Raw genomic sequence first — 26,677 nt, 5'->3', positions numbered from 1 at the left:
CAGGGGCTATAGAATTAAGTCTTCCCATGTTTGGCACAAAGAGGTCTAGCCTAGACCATGAAAAATATGGCAGGTGAATGGCAGGTGTAACCTGTCCTGATCTAGGCCCTTTTTGACCCTCCAGGCCAAAACCTGCCCTCCGAACCCTGATGACAACCCCAGCTCTCCCCAGCGGAGTGACTACTTATTCAGGAAGTAAACTTCACACTCAGAATTCGCGCACTCAACAACATCAGTGAGTTATTTAAGACACGGAGAAATTTGAGAGATAATCACATAAAATTCCTCCCATAGAGAGTTTAAATAATCCCAAACAAAATGATAATGGCAATATTTGCCTCTCCTCTCCCTGCCTACAGTGGTATGTGTATCCATGTTTTTGTTTCATTACATTATTGAGGGACATCTCAAGGATACTAAATGGGATGTGCTTTTTAATTGCAGTGATAATGTAGGAGAATCGACTGATGTTTGGCCGATTTTGTGAAAGTAACTGCGTTCAAACGAAAATTAAGTCAAAATGTCCCCGACTGTGGCTATCCAGAGATCTACTGATCTGTCTGAACGAGAGAAGAAAAAAAAAAGATTGCCTTTCGTAACGGTGACACTGAGCTGGTCAGAGCTACAAGAAGGGAACTTCGATGTAAAATAAAAACAGCGAAATTAGACGGACTAACTACTAAAGCAAGAGCAAATTAATTTGTCGCGCGTAACCCTGGAGTTTACTATGATCAAACTGGGGTCTAGGTATATCTGATCCCTAGGTCAGAAACCCATCCAGCCAACCGACTACATACGTGTAACAGGAATTCCACTCGCATACCTTTAAATTTTACTGTATCAAATAAAGGAATGGTAAAATCTCACCTTCCTGGAGGATAAACGAAACCATGCTGACCTGAACCACACCGGCTTCACAGTCTTTGTTCTGACCGTGGGCCATGTGTGTTGGGAGATCAGGTGGTCTTTCAGCCAATCACTCCTACATCCGCTTCACATGTGGAAACGTTCACACCCGTAATTACACTTCGGAGCTGTCAGTCAGGTCACATACGTGGACGCATACATCCACGTGCTTCAACGCTCGTGATCGTGTGTGCGACTCACGCGTCCGACTCAACTTCCTCCCTCTCTCTTCACCTGTTGACATCTTTAAAAGTGTCTGTTTCCAATTCACCTCTCACAAAGTTGTCAGGAATAACAGAGTTCACCTGTTTAAACAAATCTACATTTTTATTATTTCAGCAGTGCGTATACAGCATTTTAGTGGTACAAAAATCAACAGAACATAAAGTAAAAAGTTGGGTATTTTTTGAAGCAAATGTTTTTTCTTGACATAATCATGTTTGATTTAGGCATTTACTTTTGTATGTATATCGCTAGCTCCGTAGCCCTTATATGTGTTATGACCAGCACATTGTAATAAAAAACAGACACATGAATATGCAGAGGTGCTTAGAGCCATTATGCCAAAGTAGCATATACAAAGGTCTTAGTACAACCAAGCATACATTAAAAACCACAATCTTTCCTAGAAAAAAATGACAAAGTTAAGTGGTTAAGGGCACTTGGTTTGGCAATGTGTTCTCACTTTCAAAAAGGTATGGCATCGGGTGCTTTACCTTTTCAAAGTCAAAGCATTCGAGTTATTTGACCTCGTGAGGCCGAGGCACTGATGTGAGGTCAGGGGAGCCTCTAACCAATCAGGAAATCTCATCACAACTGCTTTATCCTGCCGATGTCTGGGAGGCCACTACTCAGCCCGGAAGCAACATCGGTCGAAGTACATTTAGCTGTGAGAAGAGGGGCGGAGGGCTTTACCGAGAGCCCGAGTCCAAGCCAGCAGAAGCCGCTTTGAAGCGCCCTGCAAACCAGGGCTGCCCATACTTTTGAACACAACACGCATACTTTTAAGCAACTGCAGTAACTTCAGGCAGCTCACTAAACAGCAGTAACGCCATTGGATTAGGGACTCCGGCAGGTGCTGGCGGTGCGGCGGCAACCGCAACTTGAAAATGTGACGCAAGACCCGTCAGAGTGGTCACCCGTTAGACCTGCACGATGTCAACGAACGACCTTCGGAAAAGGCAGATCGGGCTGCAAACAGAGACACCTCCAACAACTCGACTGTCCTCGACAAGCCCCCGGAAGCCGAGAATGTCTTATTGAAGGTCGTTAGGGTGCATCTTGGGAATGGACAGCATGGCACGGAGGCCCATGCTGTCCTTGAGGACGGGTCAAAACGGACCATTTTGCTACACCACGCTGCTCAAAATTTGTGCTTGAAGGGGTGAGCCGGAGGAACTCCCCCTTTTGTACCGTTAGTCAGGAGCTACAGATTGTCCATGGACTTTTAAAGCGGGCTCAACACACTAGTGGACATTATCGTACGATGACTCCCCCAGAGCATTGCCCTCTGCTGACAGATTGGCAGATAGCTGGCAGCCGTTCTGCCCGCTGGCAATCGCGTGGTGGGATTAAAGTCTAAAATATAAATGAATTAGTCTGTTAATCCGACCTAGTCTCCACTTAAAGATATTAAAACATGCACTGAGTATATGCAGGTGTTTTAGGGCTGCAACTAATGATTGTTTTCATAACCAATTTATCTTCCAGTTATTTTTTTCATTTAATAGATTAATCGTTTAGTTAGTTAAAATATGCAAAGACAGTGAAAAATGTCCGGCATAATTTTCCAGAGCACAAGCACAAGTCTGGCCAGATATATTCAGGTTACAATGATATAAGACAAAAGCAGCAAATCTTCTCATTTGAGAAGCTGAAGCCAGAGAATGTGTTTTTGCTTGAAAATGACTTAAATGATTAGTCCATTATCCAAATTCCTGGCAATTAGTTTTCTGCTTATAGACTTATTGAGTGACTGACTAATACTTTCAGCTCTAATGAGTGCTATAATAACAATATGCAACATTCAACTGGGGTGTATCCAGCAGCCACATACAGCAGTGTTGGTGGCACTAAATCCCAGTAGTCGCAGTGGGAAACAGTTAGAAGTGTTGTTGCTTTTATGAAACAGTTTCCAAACATTGTGAACAAAGTAAAAAAAATCTTCACCATTAACGATAAGCAAGTGGAAAACGTAAAAGGATAACTAACTAGCTTCCTGGTAGCCTAAAGAGTTGTCAGTGCTGTTCATTATGGGGTCTGATAATGGTGATGTTTTCAACTACGCTCGCTGAGTGCGATACGGAAAAGGTAAGGTAAGGTACGTGTTAATGCAGTCAGTGAAAAAATAATCACAGTTTTCTGTACCGGAAGTGATTACACAAGGTGTGATTACACAGGTATAATTTGCACAAGACTTTGTGCAGGTACAAGACTTTGTACCTGTTTTTTTGTTTAGCACAAGCTGTTTAGTGAGTTATCCAATCAAATTGTGTAGAAAAACACACAAGGGAAACATGTTACCCACCAATCAAATTGTGTAGAAAAACACACAAGGGAAACATGTTACCCACCCGCAATTCCATTTCGTGTTGCTATAGTTCCCTTTGAGACACATCAGACTATTGAGTCTCGATTCTCACCTCATTTTCCCATTCCCCAGATTCCCCTTTCCTTTTTGTAACTTGTCTTTCTTCTTTGGCGCAGTCGTGGTTTAAAACAGAAACCTCGACAGACCACAGCACTTTAACATGAGGTAGAAAAAGTCAAATTTATACCCAAAACATTATTTTTCTCCTCTCACTTGGATTCAAACTTTCAAATGAACATCATCTGTGCACATTCATTGTCATAAAAAGTTAATGGCCCAGGCACTTTTTGATTTGTTTAAACTAGGACAGTTTACAAAGAGAGATTTCACTAAAGATTACAGGAGCAAAGGGAATTCAACTACAGCCCATGGGAGAAATTGTGAGTTTGCCAGATTTTAAGGGTGCGCCAAAAGTTGTTTTCCCTCTTCAAATATAGAGTATTACTGGGTAAAGAGACGGGTTTCTGCATATATTTGATTCCAACCTGCAGCTTGGTGTAGTCTCTAAGCCCAGAGAGAGAAGTGAGCCAGGACACTTGGGAGCTACCAGTTTTTTTTGTATTAGAGAGCAGCTATAAAGATTAAACCCCACTGAGAGAGGCATAAAACTCAGAGGAAAAAGCTTGTATGTTATGGTTGGTTTGGGGTGTGTGTGTGTCTGTGTACGTATCTGCCCTAATGCTGAAACAACCCAACTTTTGGCAGTACACACCGACAGACCCACGGTTATAAACTGTACAGGGCAGGCGTCCATGCATCCATCTGTTTATACTCATCCGTTCTCTCTTCTCAATACTCACTTCATCAGTCGACTTTAGTGCCTGTTAACCATTTCCAAAATCTGTTAGTTACAGATTTCTTTTTTTTAATTTAAATTTTTTTTTATAAATATAAAGCAGAGAGTAAGCACTGATCTGATGATCTGCAAGTTAAAAGATGCAGAGATGTCAAGGTTAAAACTGTGCTAAAACGCTGCAATAATAGATTTTGCGCCCATGTGGGAACAGAGCTGACAAAGCAACAAGCTGAAACACACATCCCTAACATATACTGTAGTATTGCCGTACAAAGTTTTTAAAGTTTAAAGTTGTTTACATATCAGATTAACATTAGCATTCATTTAAAGTCATGTTTTTGTCCACCTGATGAATATGGGTCCAAAAATTCAGTCTCCTTTTAGCCGTTTGCTCTCGACCAACTCTTACAAAAATATTTGGCTCTTTAGCTGCTAGATGTTAAACTTAATTCCCAAGCTAGTTGCTAACTTTTTCTGCTGTTTGGTGCTGAGCAGGTCGTGTACAGTGGATTTTTAGAGCTTTTTCAGGGAAAACAGCTGCCAGCAGTTGCCAAATATGACGCTATGATAGCGCCGAGAGTGAACCAAAACAGTTCAGTTGTGGGCCGAACAGCTGAAACTCACTTTAGATCTATGTAAAGCTACGGGCAGCTAGATTTGGAATTCTCTGTAGGTTCATCACTACAAGTGAAACCTTTCACATTCTCATTTGACACATTATTATTAAAATACTGAGCCGGTTATAAGTGAAAAACGGTTTAAGTTTAGAAAAGGTGACATTTTAGCCCCAGCCTCAGATGTCAAGGCCGCAAATCACCAAAAGACTGCTTACTTATAAGCAAGTTATATGATGATATATGATAAGGCAACACTGTGGTATGCTAAGCAAAAGCCATTCCTACATAATACAGAGAAGAGCGGTTGCCTGTAAATGACAAATCAGTTCATCCATTCATCCAGTCCTGTCAGTTTCGTTATGTGCCGTTTAAGCTCCTCAGCATCCTGGAGGCAACCGCTGAAAAATGAAGGCTCTTGGATGATGAAGTTGTTGGATCAGTTCGACCGCACGCTGGACGACAAAACAGCAAACTGACCCCAGACAAGCCTCCGAGGTCAACTTCACCCTACTCCTATAAATGCTGACCCTCGACCCTTCGTTGAAGACGGGTGAGCTCTGTAATTCAGTCCGATGACGTAGTCCTGACGAAGAGTCCCGTTGTGCGATCATCCCTCTGTGTAGCAACTCATGCTATGCAGTTAATAAAGACATAAGTTTGTTGCTCAAAGTCTGAAAATGTGTGCATTTTCATTAGTGCCATAGTTCAGTCTTGTGGCTAAAATAGTCACACGTTTGGTTCTGAACTTCTAAAAAAGCTGGTAGGCCGTTGTGCACCTTGTAGCTGTCTTAAAAGTTTAAGGCGATATTCGGCCACGGCAGGATCAGGATTGTGGGGGTTTAGATAAGGCAGGTCACACCGGCGTCCTCGACGTGGCCGCAGTTGGTTTTGCCCCAGCCAGAAAAGTTACACTGGTGGATGCTGTCCTCAGTCCCTGTACATGCGACGTCATCCATCCAGATCAGACCAGTACCTGCACAAGAAAGAAGGAGAACATCACAAAACGGACGAGTAGGTTCCTCTTTGGTAAGTATTCTGCCCGTTGTTAAGTAAAAACCAAATAAATATGTACAGAAAAGTTCACAGATTCGCTAGGGTACAGTAGATATGTAGGAACGTGGGATGCGACGAATGAAAATTAACTTCTCTACTAAGTTTTTTCATCATTATCAAGATAATAGCTAGAGTCAAACATCAGAATTTATCATCGGGGGAAAAAAAAACAAAAAAAAACCAACATCTGGACTTCAACAGCAGCAGTCCAAGTTCAGTCTTCTCTCGGATGGCTCATTCATGCATCACTTTCCCCCTTCTCTGTTCATGCACTCAGTCAAAATGATGTAACTGCAGCCAAAGACACTGAACATGTTGGCTCGAGGTGTCTGTGAGTTTAATCATCAGCGGAAGTTTGCCGCACACAGTGTATAGGCCTTAAACAGACAATCTAAACACATCCCGAACCAACTGACTAATCCTGACATTTTTTTTTTTTTTTAATCTCGTTGTGAGATGTGGAAAATCCAAAGTAAAAACGCCTTTAGCTGCATTGTGAAGCAGGTTACGTGGAGGACACATCTACATACATAAGGAGCTTGTGTTCATCCTCTGACATTGACATTAACTAGTTGAACGCAGCTGGGTTTGCTTGGCTTTGTGCCCCGAACTCTATCAGTTCTAAGGAGGTTAAAAGCCTTTTTGACGCCAATGGTCTAACCCAAAGGAAAACTGATACCAACCCCATCACATATCAAAGTCCAACGAAACATTCACCATCAGAAGTGTGAGTATACGATTACTCTGATTAAGACAGCAAGTCCACCCCGCGGTTCCTCACAGAACTGTTGATCTGATAATATAATATCCGGTAATAACACACGGTCCCAGCTGGTAAGCAGAGCTTTTGGCAGTATTGTTTTTGCTGTAAACTTTGGTTCCTGTTTGTAGAACCAGAGTCACTGGAGGTTTAAGTTTTGCAACAGTTTTCGGTGGACGGAGGAGATGGTACTTCAGCTGTGAGGGAATAAGAGTGAGACTGAACAACATTTGGTTGCACTCACATGCTGATTCTTCAGTTTAAAGGATTCTCAACTCAAGGGTCTATGCCCCGTAGGCGAGGAGAGAAGCTGACTCATTAGTTATGCTTTCAAAGCAGCATCTGGAGCCTTGTAAATGGGGAGATAGTAGCTGTCATCTCCGCTGCTCTGCTCTAAACCATAGCTGTTAATCAGTTGTACGGGGCTGTCAGCGTCACTTACGAACTGGGGCAGGGCCAGAGGGGTGGGACCTGAATCTGATTGGGCACCCTCGGTCCCACCACTACCAGGGTCAGGTGATAGTGCTGTAGTTGGAGTATTTGTATCATGGATAGAATACTGAAGGGGGCTTCTGGTCTGAAGTGAAGTTTTGGATTTCATTTTTGGAAAGGCAATGACACGACCGTAAAAAGACACAAAACAGCCACGGAGAGATGAAAAACACCACAGGCACGCAAACGACCGAAAACACACAAGAAGCGACTGCAGAGATGGAGAATGACCACAAACGATGCATCTGGGTGACCTCCTCCTATGTAGGAGGTGTTTTTTATGTTTGTGTCAGAGGCCTATTTTCTCATTGTTTCAAACAGCTGCAGCTACTTCTTGAGATTATTTCTTATTAGATTCTATAAAGTTGTTTGTTTGTCATCCATTTATTACAATGAATAAACAATCTAACTATTAAGAGTGCAGCATTTTTTCATCACCAAGAACCAGGCTTTGTTAAATATATGAATCCTAATGCCAGGTCTCTGGACACTTTACCTCTGTGGCAAATTTAAAGTGAGCAAACTATTAAAAAAGTATTAAAAAAAATTTTTGGAGTATTTTAAAAATGTTATACTCAAGCATTTCGGATGCAACTTTTAATTGCGTTCGCCAATGTGGAACTGTTTATTGCATGCAAACTGTGTAAGTGTTTACCTATACTTACACTATATATGTTTATTCTCGTACACAGACTACCTGTTTAAATAAAAAATGATGAACTAACTTTGTCCAAGTATGAAATTTGATTCAAAATTCAGCAGATAAACCCTCAAAACTGAACACAGAGCGATAAAAATGCTCCTGAAATGCTCTCTGTTGGTTATAACCTTGCGGGATGTCACATAAAACTGATTAGTCAATAACAAAAAATTAGAGCAGCAATTATTCTGACAATCAAGTAATAATTTCAGTAATTTGTTAAGCAAAAATGGCAAATATTTACTGGTTGCAGCTTCCCAAATGCGAGAATTTGATGCTTTTCTGCGTCATACATGAGAGTTAATTCAACATCTCTGGGTTTTGGAGTGTTGATTGGACAACAAAAGACATCTGAAGATGTCACTTTGGGCTCCAGGAAATTATAAAAGGCAAAAAAGACAAAACGATCATTTGTATAATCCAGAAAACAGTCATCAGATTAATTGATAATGAAAATAACTGTCAGCAGGCTGAAAAATGTATTTTGTCTTTGACGGCTGCTCCGTGTTATTTAGTTTTCATTTACCCTTCAACATAAGTTAGAGCTGTAAGCACCAAATTTTTGAAAGAAGATAAAGGCTTGATGCCTTCATCTTCTTCCATTGTCGTCAGTTAATTGACAGATTTGATCCTCGAAGATGATCAATCAAAATAAAAAAACAATTCCTGGTGTGCAAACCATACGTTTTCTGGAATCATTCACTGCTCTGGCAAATCAACTGGGTAGTTTTCCAACTTTTACATTGGAAGCACATTTCAGGAAAATTGACACAAACTGCAGCTGCGTGTGAAATGGACCCCATACAGATCTGTTAGAGATGTTCCTTGAACCGTGCAAAAAAGAAACGTTTTCCAGAATCTCTGTAAGGACTGTGTTAGGCAGCATTTCCTTCCATTGGTCTGTTTTATATTGTGTTGTTCCATTCAATCTTTACTCAGAGAGAGAAAGCTTTTTCAAAGACCAGTCCAAAGTAACTCTTTTCCTGGTCGGGAGCAAAGAAACTGCAGCGCTGGTGCTACACTTCAGACTTCAATGTTTGTGTGTACATGTGTTTGGAAGACGTAATGTGTGAAATGTTTCCTAAACGTGCACACTTGGGTTTGGGGACTGGTTCTGCCAGTTTCAGCTTGGCTTGTGTCTGGGTTTTTACAACATCAAAGCTCAAGCGGCGCAACAACACATATAAAGAAAAACCCAGTATGACGTTTTGAAGACTTTAGACCATCATTGGATGCATCAAGTCTCTCCAGTGAAACCCAGGCTAATAATATTAAAGGTCAATTTTGTTTACATAGCCCAGAATCCAGAATTAACATTTTTTTTTTTTTTTTTCAGAAGGTGCTTTACAAACGGCACAACATACGACACACCCGCTTTCCTTAGACCTTTGAAAAAAACCTTTGGTTGGGAATAAAAGGGAAAAACAGAGGAGGGATACTTCTTCCTGTTCTAAGAAACAAGGAAATATAAACTATTTGTTTTGTCCATAAAAGATGCATATTTTTGCAAAATCTGATCAAAATTTTGCATTTATAGGCTGATATCTGAATAAAAAAAGCAAACCAATATCTCAGTCAAGCCGTACGCTTCCAACATTCCTGCTTAAAGTGAAACTGGCAGCCGGTTTTAAACCATGTGAAACACCACAAACGCGCGTCCGTATGCAGGCGCGCATCGGATGGAAATGAGGCGTGTGCTGGGGGAAAAGTGCGCACGGGGCTGCGGCGGCTGCTGCCAGGTCCAGTGTTGTTGTACATGAGCCTCAGCTGTTCCGCTGCGGCGCCGTCGGAGGGCTTGCTTTGATGAACGCGGACCTTTAAAGCGTTGACTCTGGATCTCAACGCGCATTTACACTGTTTTCACTGCGGCAGGCCAAGGTCCACACAACAAATTTATGACACCTCTTACGAATGAGTGTTTGAATCACTGACACAACGTGTGCGATTTTAGGGTAACACCCCCGGGGACACTTCAGAGAGGAGTCACCCAATTTTCATTTGGAGGATTAAGAGGCTGTTGTTTAGGCTGCTTGCAAAATGAAAAATGAGGCTAAAAGAATAACCCTGTCTGCAGAAAATCAGTCAGTTCTGGATTTTGTAAAAGTCCACTTTTTCTCTCTCTCTGTAACTGATTCTCCTTGAGGGCTGATGTCTGTGTCTCCTCACTGATTACAAGGTCAGACAGACTCTGTTCTTTTGTTTCTAGTCATGGGACACAGAAGTCGATGTTCACCTATGCAAACTAGACCCCTATTTCATTTACTTGGCTTCCTCTAAGAACAGTGAGCTCAGCAGACGGACGTTGTTCCAGTTCAAACAAACACCGGTGAGTTTGCCGGATTCAGTGCAGTTCGCTTGGGCGGGTGTGAAAGCTGCCAGTCAAACTCCGGCGCAAGCTACACAACCAGGACTAAGACTGACAAGGGGGGGGGTTCTCGGTCGGCTTCCAAGCGATTCACTTATGGTGCGAAAGCAAAATGGACCAACCACAGGGTTTTATGGTAGAGTAGATATATGATTTTAACATGACTTCAAAAACTAAACTACTAATAAATCCATCTGCTGTACATGAACAGTTAAGGAAGCAAACTCATAAGCAATTTCGCTAAGTGCAGTATATATCCAAGATCATTTGATAACCTTGGTAAATTGTATGCGTATCACCAAGTGAGTGCAGGGATTTTCCCTGAGTAAAAGAGGACTTAAGACAGATGTGCGTTGTGCTTGTGTCCAACCCAATGTTTTTTTGACAGGTTCTCATAAAAATGTTAATTGAAACACAGCAGTCCGACAGTAATGAACTATTACCTTTAATACTGGTACATGAAAAAACCGACCAGAACTAAAGCGTAATAATACAGTATAGAATTTTTTTTCGTTTGGTCTGGACCAAGTTCAACAAGAAGTCAAGCAAGGTTTAAATTATCGTGATTAATTTTGGTTATGGTAAAGATCCAACAGAGATCTTGACATCTTATCCAAACACTGCGGCTACAAGAGCCTAGTTTTGGACTGTCAGCAGTCCCAGCAGGTTCCATAAAAAAGGCTGAAGGAAGCATCTGTGCGCTGCTTTTTAACGGAGGTGGGGCGGTTAACCCGACGTGCATTGGTCACACCAACCACTAAGTCTTCATCCTTGAAGTCTTTTCTTGGGTTAAACCAAAAAACACTGTTCGAAAACACTTCCGATAAAGCATAACACCTTTGTGTCGCTTGTCCAAGTAACTTTTTTTTGTGTATCGTTTTCTTCGCGTCATCGTGGTGCACCAAGTCGTGATGGGCTCATTACTGCCCCCCTGAGGCTGGTGCTTGGAAAGAACACCCACAGTTCCTTGACAGGCCGTGAGAAATGCAGCTGTAGTGGCAGTTATTTTTTCCACCACGAACCCCGAAGGGGCAACAATGAGTCCATTACACACTTGAAATCAAACTTCGACACGGTGGATGTGAATGTCCCAGATGGGGCCACAGCTGCAATAGGTAACAGCCATCTCCTTGCCTTTAATCTTAAAGCTGTACGAGTTTGATATATGTTGACAAATCAGCATCAGAATGTGTCCTTGGACTTTCCTAAGTTTACTGGAAAGCATGGACTGTGCTTGCATTTGGACATATATCCAGATGCATGCCTTCACAGTTTGATTATCTAAACAGTAGGGATCCATTGGTAAACATCTAGCTATTTTACAACATTACAATGACTTGGGATACATTTTATTATGGATTTGGTTGCAACTGTGCCTTGCCCAGCCCACAAAATAAAATAAATATTTTATGGGCAGAATAATGACATTCCTAAATAGCTTATTTAATGTTTGCATAACACATAAAAACGGCCCTTTCACTCCCAGTGTTATTAGTTACCTGGTGAATGGCTTTCAGATTTCTTAATTTTTGTGGTATAGTGTGTTCTCTCCTGTCAAATCTGGGTCTGAGAAATGCCCTGATAGCTCTTCAAAGATGTTATGAATCTGTAAAATTAAACTAAAAAAAAAAATCAATCTGAAAAAATTTAAAATTTAATCCAGTCCCGATGTTAATCACTGCTCTTGTGTAGAGGTTGTCCTCTGGAACAAAGGCGTGTTTTCCCACCAGCTTTCCAGACTTATTGGTTACAACTCATCCTGGACAGAGACGGAGTGATGTAAGGCTGAATGGTGAATGAAATAAAATGGAGAGAGAGAAAGAGAGTGATGGATGTGACCTCTGAGACTCTTTTTTGACGACGTCTGGCTCACATGACTTTCCTCGTAAAACCTTAATATTAATCCCTGCAGCATTTTAGTGCGACGTTTGAAAAATACCACTCAACGGCAAAAAACAGCAGAGCTGGTAATTATCATCAAGTACTTCCATCAGTAAATTTCACAATGGATATGTGCTGTGGGAAATAATATTTCATTCCTTTCTTGCTGTAATGGACATGTTCTTTATTTTAAAACTTGGCCACTTATCCCTAAAGAATAACCTTAAGAATAACCTTTGAAGAATACCTTCAAATTTACATTATAAATATTATAATATACTCTCCCATGTGTTGCTGTAGTTAAACACTGGTGAACAGCGTATGCCCACAACAAACTGGCATTGTGTATACTTTTAAAACAGTAGACTCATTTATGAAAATTTGCCATGTTTTTATTATTTTATACTTTTTTTTATTTCTTGCCATGCAGGGCTTCATTTGTTTCTGTTCATGTCGATACGGTACAAAAATCAACTTGCAGATACTGGAAACTCCCTCAAGATAGAAAATTGGGATAAACACCCCTGTTTTAAAATAGTCAAACTTAAGTTATCCATTGCATGGCTAAAAACCCCGATACACTTCACTGAGTGTCTGCCCAACGGGACGCGTTCCAACACGTGCAGTCAGTCTGAGATGTCATAAATGCAACTGCGCAGACGTGTAAAGTAAATTTGCCTTAATCCAGTTATAAACAGGGACAGTTTTGGAAACTGTTCCCTCTTGTTACCTGCGGAAACCTTCAGAGAAGCAACAGCCTTTCTTACCGAAAGAATCGACAAAATTCACATGATCTCCAATCTTGTTTAAACTCTCTGCTCTTTCATTTCTTCTGTTTTCAGTTGTTACTTTTCAATGTAAAACACACTACGTTGCATTTTGTTTACGAAAGGTGCTACGTTTAATATTATTATATCGCTGTTATCACAGCGTCCATGTTTGCCAGCTGTTTGTCTTCAGGGTTTAATTTTCCAACAACAGAGCATGAATGAAAAAAAAATCATGGATGATGAGGCCAGATGGTAAATAGACTGAATATACTGTATACACATTCTTTAGACCAAAGCCCTTTCCAGTGTGCCTTTTAATTCACTCGTACATACATACCGTATGTCACGCAATGCACTGGCCCCTCCACTTGAAGCAACTGAGGTTCAGTGTCTTGCTCAAGGACACTATGACATGTGGACACAATTAACGGACAACCCTGCTCTTCCTCCGGCGCCTTAGAAGCTTCCTTGAACGTTTCTTTACCATGTGACAATAATGATGTTTGGACAAAAACAGAAATGACCAAGTATTCCCGATGACAGATTTCCTATGTCAAGCAAGTTTTGAGTCTTTGAAAGCTCATGTTCACAATGTACAGACATGGACTGAAACAACTGGCTGGACAAAAAAACACTGTAAAAAGAAAAAAATGTAAGCTATTGTCTAGAGTAACAGGGTTTGTACAGCGAGTGATTCCACTCTGCTCTATACCCAGTAGTGTAGGTTTCGTGGCTCATGGGTGTCGCCTGTTAGTATGCTGCATGATAGCTGTGTAACTTTGCCAGCTCATGAGCAAAAAAACAAAACAAAAAAAAAAAACACCCTAGGTAGGATGTTGAGCTCAAAAATCCACACAAATATGATAAATTCATATCAATGTATCCACTGTGAGAACATTTCAGTGTTGTAACATTTTCCGGTGATAAACTCATCAGATGAAATGAAATAGTTCACTCAGCAAATAAGCTGAGTAGCCGTTGAGCTAATAACTTGTTTTCTTTATTGTGCGCTGGGTTTGAGTGGCATATATAAAGTAGTGTGAAAAAATTTTAGCTTGTTTGCTTGTTATAACTCTGGCTGTACGTCTGGGGTCGTGGTGATGCTGCAAACATGAATCTGGCACCGATACCTGATGGTGTAACGTGAGTGACGGATAAGAATCCAAACATCAAAAGAGACTAAAACTTTTGAACAGGGCTGCATATTCCGTTCCTATCCAAGTACATATTCTCGTGCTATTGTATTTGTTGTATCATTTTTTCCGTTCATCCTCGGCATTTCATGAAAAATGGCGAACTGTAGGACTGATCAGTGCATATATTCTGTTCCTATCCAGAAAATAAACAGCAGCGCAGAAACTGATGCATTCATTCATTCATTCATTCATTCATTCATTCCTCCACCACACAACACAATGCTGAGCCAGTTTCAGTTTCATCTGGCTGTAAACAAGTTACACCTGGACAATCTTAGTAGTAATGAAAAGTATGCAGAATTTGTAGGTGAGGGGCTAAAACATGTAAAAACACATGTGAAATAACAGCCAACAGTGTGTATTCATTTGTGCGTTGAGAATTTTATACCTTGTCCGAAGCGTCCAGTCTTATGGACCTCTGAGGCTCCTCGGAATCCCAGCATCCTACACACCACGTCTCCATCCTTTTTATCCCAAACGTCGTCGCACACCGTCCCCCAGCGACGTTCGTGGAAAACCTCAACGCGACCTTCGTGAGGACCCGACCCGTTCACCAACCGCACCAGGGTCTCCTCCACTGCAACACCAGCACACATTGACATAAAAATCTGTGTATTCAAATGCAAAAACGAAAACGAATTGGCGTAAACATTCATGCACATTTGTTTCTACTATTTAATGTGTTTACAGACGATTTTTAATACATTTATTGGAAGTTCCATTAGCAAATAGCGCAGTGTGCAGGAAAACTGAAGCCTTTATGCCAGCACGACAACAATGAAAGAGCACATGACTCTCTTTTATATGGCATTTGCTGGCATGGCTTTGGACTCACACTGAGCAGATTATTTTCATTGTGAGCGTTTAAGAATTTAATGAAGTCCTGTAAATCAAACCAATATGAAAACAAACTGAGATGAATAGATTGTTGTGACATATTGTGTTTTTAACGATTTTTTCCACAAACCACGGAAATAGTCTTTGACTCAAAAAGAAAAATTAAATAAAATTACACTGAGTGAAGGAACTGTCTTTCTTCCTTCTGTGAGAACTCCCTCATAAAAATTTTGGGGGTTACAAAAAATTTGGGTTTTAAATTCTGTCCAAAACTTTTTCAGTAATTGCTGACCATCATCTCACCATCATGAACTATAGTCCTCAATAATCTCGTGAACCTGACAGCGTACCGGGTTGAAGGAATCTGAAATTCATAACTTCCTCCTTTGAAGCTTCACCGTATTGGAAGCTAAAAACAAGCAGCTGTATATAAATATCAAGGAGAGGGAGAAAGAGATTAAGGGAGGCAAAGAGACGTACTGAAATCATAAGCAGATGCAAGAGAAGAGAAAAGATGATAAGAAATAAGAGCAAGGGTTGAGATGATAAAAAAGATCAGATGACGCGAGATGTGAAAACATGAAAAGATACAACATACGTGGGATAATAGAACTGTGGATGAGATGACAAGAGACATCGTCAAAACAGAAGATATGACGAGAAGAGAAGGGATGTGTAAGAAAACGTGATTAAAAGGGATGAAAAGAAATGATGAAATAAGAAAAGAGGTTTTGAAAAGGCATATGAAGAAATTAGAGGTGAAGGAGGAGAAAATGGATCAAAGTAACATGACCAAAGATTTAAAAATATGACAAGTTAAGATGGATGAACATTGGAAAATAAGTCCACAGCCACGCTAGTGGCTCTGTGCTTTAAACTAAAAACTAATTTCATGATACTGAAATGCACACAGTGAAAACGCTAACGTGATGTTCAGCAGGTAAAATGTTCACCTTGTTCACCAGCTTATCGTATTCGTATTCACCATTTTTGCATAATGGCAGTAAACACAAAGTGCAGCTGTGGCTGGTGAGATTGCCATTCATTTTGCAGGTGCTTGGTCATAAACCGAAGTACTGGAAAAATTAAGATGAGGCCTGGAGATGGAAATAAATGAAAAATCGTGGGATCATCACACTCATCAGGATTCATCCTGGAACATGAACGTCTATATACCAAATTTCATGGTAATCCATCCAGTAGAGAGTATTTCAGTCTGGACCAAAGTGGACAGGCCAACAGGCTGACGAATAACGAAAGCAAAAAAGAGAAAAAAGAGAAAAGAAAAGAAATGATGCATCTTGATTATGTTTTTTTCAAAGCTGCAAAGTACGCTCTGTACTGTTTTTGAACCAAAAGTCTCTTTTCCTCATAAAAGCAAGCTTGTCACTGTTGGACATTTGCTAATTCCTAGAATCACCCTACAGCGAGTGGTGGCATCACACTAGTATTATTTATATACTAGTTTATATCACGCTAACTTGTATTTAACAATAAACTATAATGGCTATTTAATAAATTTATAATTTAATAACTACTTGAAAAGGTGTGTCTCTGTGTAGTGTTTGGTTTGACAAAGGTTGATGGATTCAGGTTTGGAGTGCCAAGAAGAAATTACCTATGAGTGTTTGTTGTTTTTTGTGTAAACAGAAGCTTCATGGATCCACAGTACATCTCGTATTCCTGAAACTATGTAGCAGCTGTACTCGTAGAATTGAATTGATTTATCACCTGTCAGAAGGGAGGGAGGGAGGAAATGAGGAAGAGAGGTAAACACGCGCACACACACACACACACACACACACACACACACACACACACACACACACACCATTCTGGACAGCTCCTCATCCTTGGTGTTAAGACATGCACGTTGACTGAGACTGTTGACAAAGTGCTGGAGAATAAAGCCAGACACATTATCTAGACAGGATATTAATCTCATCAGACCATCATAAACTTTAACCGTCTACCATTTAACTCTCATTAAACAGTCAAGTTCTTTGGACTCATTACATAACATTATCCTATCATATCTATTGCATATATTTGTATCATATTTTTGCAGAGAGCCAGAAAATTAAAAACAGAAATTCGATGTTCCCTAAACCTCCTGCTGCTCTTTTTTTTCAGACGGTGCTTTAAAGGAAAAAAACTTAGAAAGACTTAAAAAGAGAAAAGCACAGAGCTAAAGAATAGTAGACAAATTGTTTTGAACAAGGAATGAGTAAGTGAATACTCAATGACCTGAAGCAGATGTTTAAACTATTTATTCATTCATCGAAAACTCAACAGATTTTACAATCAGTATGAAGTTGGTTAAAAACTGGAAGCCTATCCACAGACTTGACAGACTCTCTATACCTGCTTAGTGCTTTTTTTAGGGCAGCGGAGGTCTGGGCTGGGGTTTGAAATTCATTGCAACATGACTTGGGCTAAAAACAGGGAAATACCAAAGGCTGATTACTCGTTTACCACAGGGCTGGGAGACTGTCTGAAGCGTTAACAGCTACAGAGGCACTTCAGAGTTTGAATTTCACCCGAAAACATGGTCTTTTCACTGAAGATTCAAATAAAACTTTATAAAAGAATCAAGTCTCCATCAAAGAAAATAAATGTATACATATGTTTTTGGTTTTATGGAGTAGAAAACCAGTAGCTTGGGAATATAAAGAATATTTAAATTTGGAAAAAAAATAATCTACATTATTTAGTATTGCTCCTATGATTATGTCTGTGACAAATACCAGGCCAACTAACTAATTTCGTACATGTAATAAAAGGTCATTATCAGTCCTATGATTTGTTCTAATCACAGTATGCACATGTTCAAATACTTTCTCACATCTGTTTCTTTGTCTATCCATCTTTCTCTCTCCTCAGTCCTTCATTTGTTCCGTCCCTGCAAAGTGCCTGAGGCTTCCTACTGTGCCAATGAAAGACATTGTTCTGAATTATTTTCCCTCTGGTGGAAATGCACTTGATTTCTTCTGCCAGAAAACTGTGTAGACATCAGGCAGATACACGATGAGAATATTAAAGCAAATCAATCAATTCACTGTATGAAAATATATGTAGCTGAAATGTTAGATGACACTGCAGCTTCTCAAATGCAGAGACAACAGTCGATTAACACTCTTATGCATGATGAGGGTGTTGTTAGGTGGAAACCTTGCATCTATAATTTTTGTTTTCATGCTTTCAAATGAAGTGAAGAAATTCCACCCTCCTCAAAGGACGGGGGAAACTTTTTCCAACTTCCCAGGGCTCATAAAATTCTCTCAAAACCCTGCGGATAATACCACAAATAGCCAAAATTAGTTTTTTTCTTCCCAAAATTTGGCAATTTGGACACATGAGGCTATCATCTGAGAAGTGAGAACCTGAACACCAACAAAACTGACAGTTCGCTAAAACCATTCCCCTGACAGCAATCGTCTGATCATAGCATAGCGTTAGCAGTCGTAACTAGGTACGACAGGTCTGTCAAACTTTGGATTTCTCCATATGCTGAAGCAGTGTGCACGGGACTGTAGAGCCGTATGCAACATTTAAACAGTTTGTAGGGTGTTTCAAAACCAAAAAACACAACAACAGAAGTGTAAGGGATGGATTAGACAGTGCTGCATATATAAACATACCCGGCTATCGAACCTAGCATCCATCTGTCTAGATTACGTTAGTAGTAACACTAACGTAGTGTGGTTTCCAAGGCCATGGACCACAAAATTCTGAGCATCATATCATTCCGTGGGGTTACAAGTTATGTTAGTAAAAACCTTGTTCAGAAGTAAACATTTGATCCTGGATGCCACTATATCAAGAGTTTAGGGAAATGATAGCAACTTCGTCCTGTTGTTCGGGCAAGTTTAAGCTCCAGCACCCAAAACCAAACTGGTTACACACTATAGTTATGTCTGGTTAACCCCTTATCCTCAAAGGTTTTCCGTTTGTAAAAGTTAAAACACCAAGAATAACAGCATGAATCTAACCTCTACTGCTTGTATGTTCTGCTACAGAGGACTAAACATACGTGCGTAGGTATACAGTGTTTATCCACCTCTGGGTGGGGGGGGATTTACAGTATACCTACCCAAAAATAGCCACAGATATGTATCAGTGCACATCTTACAGAGGAAGGCTGCCGTCCATTGTGTTGCAGTCTTTCATGTAATCTCTGGTGTTTGCTGAGCGCCTAGACTTTTGTTCCCAGATTTCAGCGTTTAAGGCAGAGCCTCCCTCTCAAGGCACATAAGTATCCCGGTAAAACTGTATGAAGTCTGGGGAGAAGACCTATTTTAAGGACATTCTCAGGGAACAAATGTCACTTTCCGTGTTTTTCCATAACCTACAGGCTTCAGCGTTCACACGAGTACGAAAATGAAGTGTACATATTAATGCACTTTAAACTTTGTCAACAAGAAAAACATCTGCTAAGGATTACACCAGTAATTGCTCTGAGCTGAAGGGTGATGGATCTCCAGAAGGAGACAATGCAGCGGACATGAGGTTAGATAATGTGTGTTGATAACTGGTAAAGAAAGTATTCAGATTGAGAAAGCGGCAACATCGCAATTTAAAATACTTCATTACAAGCAAAACTACTGTTGTTTATTTTGATGCTGGAGTTGGTCATGGTGGATCTAGTTTTAACTCTTTTATATACTGGTAATTGTAAGGGTGGGATCAACACGTCTCCTCCGTTGATTGACAAATGTTAGGATGCTGATTTTTTGCCCGGGACACACAACTTTAGCCTTAATCTTTTACTACAATATTATATATATAGCAATTAAGTTCATATTTGAAACACGTTTTAAAGCCAGATGGCTTTTTCCTTTCCTGGAAAAAAATAAAAAGTCAGGCAGAGACAGTGTTTTCAACTAACTCATGGCGCTATTAGCTAGCTACCTAAAGCTGATAAAATCAGCAACAATTCTCGTTTCAGATGACAAAATCAGTGGTTTAGACACAAGAAATGAGAAACATGATTTTGTCTACGTCTGTCTGAAATCAAGGACCAATTGTTTCAAAAATTATTAAGAATTTCTGCCACCATTAGCTACATTTGTGCCGTGGAAGAACCCGAAGCTTGATAGGCATAACAACAGTACTTAACGTCAGTACATTGATTGGGGAAACATATTTCTAGTGTAATTCACCTTTGCTTCCAAACTGGCCTTGTTTAAATATCAACATGTCACAGCCACAAATTTAATTTTTGGATCAAAATATAAGAAATTAAATGCTGCTGTTATTCCGGTGATGGAAAACTATCCTCAAGTAGCTGTATTCCAACAATGACTACGACCTTAAATTTATGTAGTTAATGACTTCTTCAGAGTCAGAAAGCTTGTGCACAATGACGCCCATGGAGAGAAAAGTTGGGAGTCAAAACAAATACTTCTTTAAGTAATTATGTAAAAATTCAGTCACCCTGGTCTCTAACTTATCCCATCTCTCCACAGTCTGAGAGCTCTAATGTTCACCTTGGACAGTGAGCAAAGTGGTTCACCATAAACTAGAAACACTACTTAATTTGGACTAAACTTGACATTTCTTAACAAGCCTGGTACCTTCTCTGCCAATGCAGGGAAATAAATGTGAGCTGCACAAGATACAATGACTGTTTTTGTCCAGACTACACGAGTGAGCTCCAAGTGTCAGGGGGGCGTCCAAGTGGTTCAAGCCTCGGACGCCAGGCAGGGTGCAGCACCAGACTGTCAATACCTGGAGAAGGCCAGAATATGGAGTGATCGTGTATTACTACTGTTTATCTTATTGTTTTGCGTTTAGTTTGCGTCTAATTTGACTTTCTTGGCCACTGTACATACACACTAAAAATCTCAGTGCCTCTCGTGTGATCTTTGTTATTATATTTTGTCTGATTAATGCAAGGCTTCAGCAAGCAGGCAGTTATCTTAGCTTAGCATAAAGACTGGAAGCAGGGGGAAACACCTAGCCTGGATCTGTCCAACAGTAACAAAATCTGCCTCCCAGCTCCTCCAAAGCTCACTAATTAACAGCATGTAAAAGACCATAAAAGAGACAAACTGGGCCTCATCCTGAAAAATAAAGTTGTAAATAAAAGACTGATTCACATCTTTGTTTTTAAGTGGTTTCAGCATTTTCTGCATGTGTGTTTGCTTAACTGTGTGCACATGAAATTCAAAATGAGGAAAACTAAATAAAACTACACTGCAGGGGAGCTGTTGTTTTCTGTTCTAGCAACAGATAATTGGATTCAGCAAAAAAAAAAACATGAACATAAGTGAAAGCTGAGCATGTGGGGGGTATTTCAACATAAGTGACAACTGAAGAGTAAAAAATTACCATATATTCAGTGATCTTTGATTTTTTTTCCTCTGTATTGATGTTGGAGAGTGACACCAAATAAAGCTTAAACTTTGGCTTCAGGTAGACCTCCAGGTAATAATAGTAACATAGTATTTTCATGAGCACGAGTCCCAGGGTGAAAATACATTACTCCCTGGAGTCCAAAGCTGAAACCATTTATATCTGGATCTCTGTAGCTGCAGAGCTGCACTGCAAAAACAGCCTAACAGCTGAACTTACTGAACCACTACACTTACTGATGGACCCGTGAGGCTAACTATCAAAGTGTCAGCTGGAGAGCAAGAGCTATGTGAGTGTGTGTGTGTGTGTGTGTGTGTGTGTGTGTGTGTGTGTGTGTGTGTGTGTGTGTGTGTGTGTGTATGCTCTCACGCAATATGTTAACTGCCAAGCGAAAATTACACAAAACTTTGCAATGGCCAAAAAATTAAAAGCAAATTGGGTGGGGTATTGGGGTATTGGGATTGGGGAATTTTAAACTCCAGCAACCACAGCCAATGATGCACAAGATAATGTTAAATATAGATAACACAAACATGCATGTACGCTAAGTAGCCATGTTAGACCAAAATAACAGAGGGGTACATTTTTCCTTGGACATACTGAGCTAACTAGCTCGACACTTCACTGCAAGAACAATGCTGCCCCTGTATTTCTATGTCTTCTACATGAATAATCAACTGCCGAGGATGCTGATTTTTAGCCTGGGACATACAACCTTTAGCACAATATCATACATGTAGCCATCAAACTAATCATACTCCAGAGGTTTAAACTGTAAGGGAGATGCAGAGGGGAGACACATAAAACAAAGACAGTGTGTGGGGGGGAAAGAGACAGGGGATATTTTTTACTCTGATGTCTATCGAGCATGATAAGAATCTGCAGCATCAAAATAATTCACTGATAGTTGTCGGTAGATCAAATGAAACATAGCAAACAGAAACTGCTACAAGCAAATTCGTCAAACATTATGCTTCCAGTTTAATTAAAAATTGGGCTACTTTTAGAACAATTTGGCAAGTTCTAGGCTCTGACTGGACTAGTCTTTGTCCAAACTCACATTCCTGCTTGAGATTTCTAGCCGGAACTGACAGTCACCAGCTAGAAAGGAGATGTGTGTTTTATCTCTTGTTGGCTACCTTTGTCTGAGACCAAGGACCCTTTGTTTCAAAAATGACTAAGAACTGATGATGAATGACCACTGTTATCGCGGTAAACTGCATACTGCATACGTGCCGTGCAAGAACGGAAAGCTTGACTGGTGTAGCCAAAATAATTAAGTAGCTAACATGCAGCAGTTTAGAGGCTTTTATATGTTTATTAAGAAAACTATTAAAGTAAATTTAAGTAAACCAAAGAAAACTGTTTTAGACAGATGAAAGTTCTTTCTGTCTCTGTCTGACACTTTCAATTGACAAAAATCTGGGTTCCATTTGTTCTTTTTTACTCAAATATTCATTTCCTGAGCAGCAGGTTCAATTTCTGTCAATACCCAACATGTGTGTATGAATGTGCACGTTTCCCACAGACAAACTTCTGCGGTCACTCTGTTGCTCGTTGCGGTAACTGATCACACAGGTATGCACTGTATGCTTTGAAGTAAGAGAAAGATCCAAGTCATGCATCAAACCATTAGTTGGCCACATAAGGTTTGTGACAGAAGAGTGCATGACACAGTGATTCGATATTTCTGACAGACAGCCAGCCAGCATGTGGTCTCCCTCTCTCTGAAACATCAAACATCCCTGTCTTGTGAATGATGTGAGGAATAAACCGCTTTTCAAAAGGTTCTGTAATGGGCAGAAACAGCATTCAGATGGTCGTCTATTTCATGTGAACGCCACCACATCGCTCATCGCATGGAGAACAGCCTTGATGATGTATCAGAGGAAGAGGAAGAGAAATTTCAGTGGTTTTGAGGGCATTAATGTTTTTTTTCTTTCTACTTGACTCCTTGGTGGTTTTGTATGAGGTTTCAGTTTACATGACATATGCACTCACATAATGTTTTTCAAATCCTTTTGATGTACACTAAGCCATCTGGTTGTTCATCGTGTGTCGGAAACCATGAGATTATGGTGAAAAGAAAAGCAGATCTACGATTCTTTTAACTTGCCACAGATCTTTGCACAGGATGTGAGGTGAAACAGAGACGCATGAGGCCCATAAAGTCATCAGCTCATAAATTTTTGATTCTGTATTGCCAACTGTTGGTTTTGGATCATATGCACTGATATACTGTAGTTGCTCATACTGCAGCAGCGGGGTCTCAGAATGATTTTCTGTACAATGACTGTGCAGCCAGATATGATGTGACCCCCCCACCCCAGAGATACAGATCGGGAGCTTCAGTTAATCCTCTCCATCAGAAAGGGGGAAAAAATGTGATCTCAGTGACTTTGACTGAGGCATGATTGCTGGTGCCAGACGGGCTGGTATGAGTATTTCTGAAACTGCTTATCTCCTGGGATTTTAACATTAACAGTCTCTAGAGTTTACTCAAAAGGGTGCCAAAAAACAAAAAATATCCAGTGAGCGGCAGTTCTGCAGACCAGGAAACACCTTATAGATGAGAAAGGTCAGAGGAGAAAGGCCAGACTGGTTGGGGCTGACAGAAAGGCTATGGCAACTCATAACCACTCTCTGGTGAGCAGAAAAGCATCTCGGAACGCACAAAACGTTGAACCTTGCATGGACCACAGCAGCGGAATACACGTCCGGGTCCACCCCTGTCAGCCAAGAACAGAAATCTGAGGCTGCAGTGGGCACATGGTCACCGAAACTGGACAGCTGAAGACTGGAAAATCGTAGCCTGGTCTGATGAATCTGGATTTCTGCTGAGGCAGCAGATGGTAGGGTTAGAATTTGGCATCAAGAGCATGAATCCATGGACCCAACCTGCCTTGTGTCAACAGTCCGGGCTGCTGGTGGTGTAATGGTGTGGAGAATGTTTCTTTGCACACTTTGGGCGCCTTAATACCAATCACTCATCGTTTGAATGCCACAGCCCGTCTGAGTATTGTTGCTGACCATGTGCATCCCTTCATGGCCACAATTTGCCATCTTCTAATGGCCACTTCCAGAATGATAATGCACCATGTCACAAAGCAAAAAAGTCACAAAGTCGTCTCAAACTGGTTCCATGAACTTGACAGTGAGTTAAGTGAACTCCAGTGGCCTCCCCAGTCACCAGATCTGAATCCAACAGAACAACTTTGGGATGTGGTAGAACAGGAGATTGGCAGCATTTGACTAATCTTTCATCTGATATTTTACTCTAATACTTCTTACAATTGCACCCTAACTATTTTAGGTGTTTCCTGTAACTATTTAAATTTCATGTTTCATTTTTTTTCATGCTCACACTTTGACTTGAAGACGAAGTGTGAGTGAGCTGTGTGATGCTTTGATTTCACAGATTAAATGAATCTCGGGAATGACTGAGTCTTACATGTTCATCCAGTACCCACAGACAGTTGAAGGCAGGTGAACCATCTGAAAAGTGTTTTGGGAATGGAGGAAGAGCAAAAGCCCCATAATTGTTGCTTTATTGTATTCTCCAAACTTAGTATAGAGGATTAAATAGGTAAATAATAATAAAAAAACCATTGCTGAAATTACATAACTGCTATTTATCAAAGCAGCAATGTTTTACTGGTTATCTGAAAAAGCTTAGCGAAGAACATGATGGAAAAATATAAAATGGTTTTAACTGAAACAGCAGTTTGCTATAATACTAATTGTGGTAATACTACTATAACCAAAGTTGTTTCAACATACTTTCCTCAATGAAGTCCATACAACACATAATTTCACTGTTGCAACTTTTAGCAGACCATGGTCAATTTACTGTTTAACCATACTGAATTGACTTACTCTGTACTGGTGTGTCTGCATGCATGTGTGGTCAACTTACAAGCTCAAAACATCCAGTTACTGCTAGCAATAGCACATTAACGAAGTCGCTGAACCAAAAGAGAGACTTGGCATTTCTTACAGGATGTCATTATTTTGGGGGATTGAAAAATCTTTTTGCCGTTGTTCAGCCTGTTCAAGTAGAACAGTAAACAATATACAGTACTGCGTACTGGGAGCGAAATGTAAAATTACAATAGAAGAGGTGTAATTTCTTAATTCAAATTATAGTATATTTAACCTATTCCTCATTTTTTCTGAGATTGACTGAAGCCCCCTCATAGAAACCTGCATGATCCCCAACCCAGTGACTGACTGTTATTAACAGCCTAGACCTGACCCTAAAACTGACCCCCAAAAACATTACAAATCCCCTTCAAATTTAAATCAGGCATGTTGACATAGGTCACAGGTGTGCATGATGGATGTTTGTGTATCTGTTTTTAGCAGTTACATTAGTCCCACACATGTGCCAACAGGTTGAGCAATATAACCGAGACACATTGTTAATCAGAACTGACTATTTAATGCCAGCTGAAGAGTAATGAGTAATATTCCTCACTTTTTTAACTGTTTATTCAAATAACAGCTCTCACCTGTTTTGTCTCCTCGGTCTCCTCGATCCCCCTTCTCCCCCTTCAACCCCCTTTCTCCTCTGTCACCTGAGGAAAGAACAGACAAAGTGAAAATATATAGACTTTACAGGAGCAGAAATAAAATCTGAACTGTTAAAAATGTAACTCTCACTCAATCTAACATTAACATTAACATTAAATGTGACCCTAATTAACCCTGACGATGCTGAATATCAGACTGTTTGTGGTCTAGGCTATTTTTCTTTGTTTGATCTCATATTTTTTGTCTGTACATGTCCAGGGTCCCTGTTGGATTTAATCTGTGTCTTTTTTTTTGGTTTTGTTGTTGTTGTTTATGACAAAATCAAATCATCGCTTTTCAGAAAACACTTGTCCACAATGTCCAGTTTTGAATTAAACACCAACAATGGCCGACGTGTTCTACACTCACAACCGGAACTTATCCAAATGTTTAATAGAGTGACAGCCACGATATAGCACAAACTGGGGGCAGAAATTTGTGAAATAACACATGGAGGCCTGGAAAAAGCCAAAACACTCAAAGGAAAGAGCAGTTCAACCACAGACAGGTTTAAATTTAGTAAAAGACCTTTTCTCAGCGCATTTCCTTTCCTTTGTACCCCATCGTATATTTTTAGCAGAAGCCTCTAAAATAGTCAGTCCTGTAATCACCGGGTGATATGGGCATAAAGTTTAAAAATTGCACCCAATACACCCTGTGCTTAATCTACCTCTAAATGTTGTGGTTAACATTTGTTTTTCCTGCTGTAGTTTCGGGATGATTAAACTCAATCAGAGAAGTAGGAAAAAGAGAAAAGATAGAGAAAACAACCCTTTATTGCACTG

The 26,677-nt window shown here is 40.2% G+C and overlaps 1 protein-coding gene across 3 annotated transcripts in view; it reads right to left on the bottom strand.

Moving 5' to 3' along the window:
- Nucleotides 1-1,214: 1,214 nt before the first annotated feature.
- scara5 (scavenger receptor class A, member 5 (putative)) overlaps nucleotides 1,215-26,677 on the bottom strand; it is an 86,458-nt gene continuing 60,995 nt past the window's right edge. For all 3 annotated transcript variants that reach the window (XM_040125196.1, XM_040125195.1, XM_040125194.1), the window contains 3 exons: nucleotides 25,832-25,897; nucleotides 14,515-14,703; nucleotides 1,215-5,882 (listed from right to left, as the gene is read on the bottom strand). In XM_040125196.1, coding sequence (XP_039981130.1) covers nucleotides 5,749-5,882; nucleotides 14,515-14,703; nucleotides 25,832-25,897 — 389 coding nt within the window. In that variant the 3' untranslated portion in view covers nucleotides 1,215-5,748. The remainder of the gene's footprint in view (nucleotides 5,883-14,514; nucleotides 14,704-25,831; nucleotides 25,898-26,677) is intronic.

This window comes from Xiphias gladius, chromosome 4, assembly GCF_016859285.1.
Source record: "Xiphias gladius isolate SHS-SW01 ecotype Sanya breed wild chromosome 4, ASM1685928v1, whole genome shotgun sequence".
Lineage (NCBI taxonomy): Eukaryota > Metazoa > Chordata > Actinopteri > Istiophoriformes > Xiphiidae > Xiphias > Xiphias gladius.
Note: the sequence above shows the minus strand (reverse complement) of the source record. Positions and strands in the feature narration are given on the sequence as shown.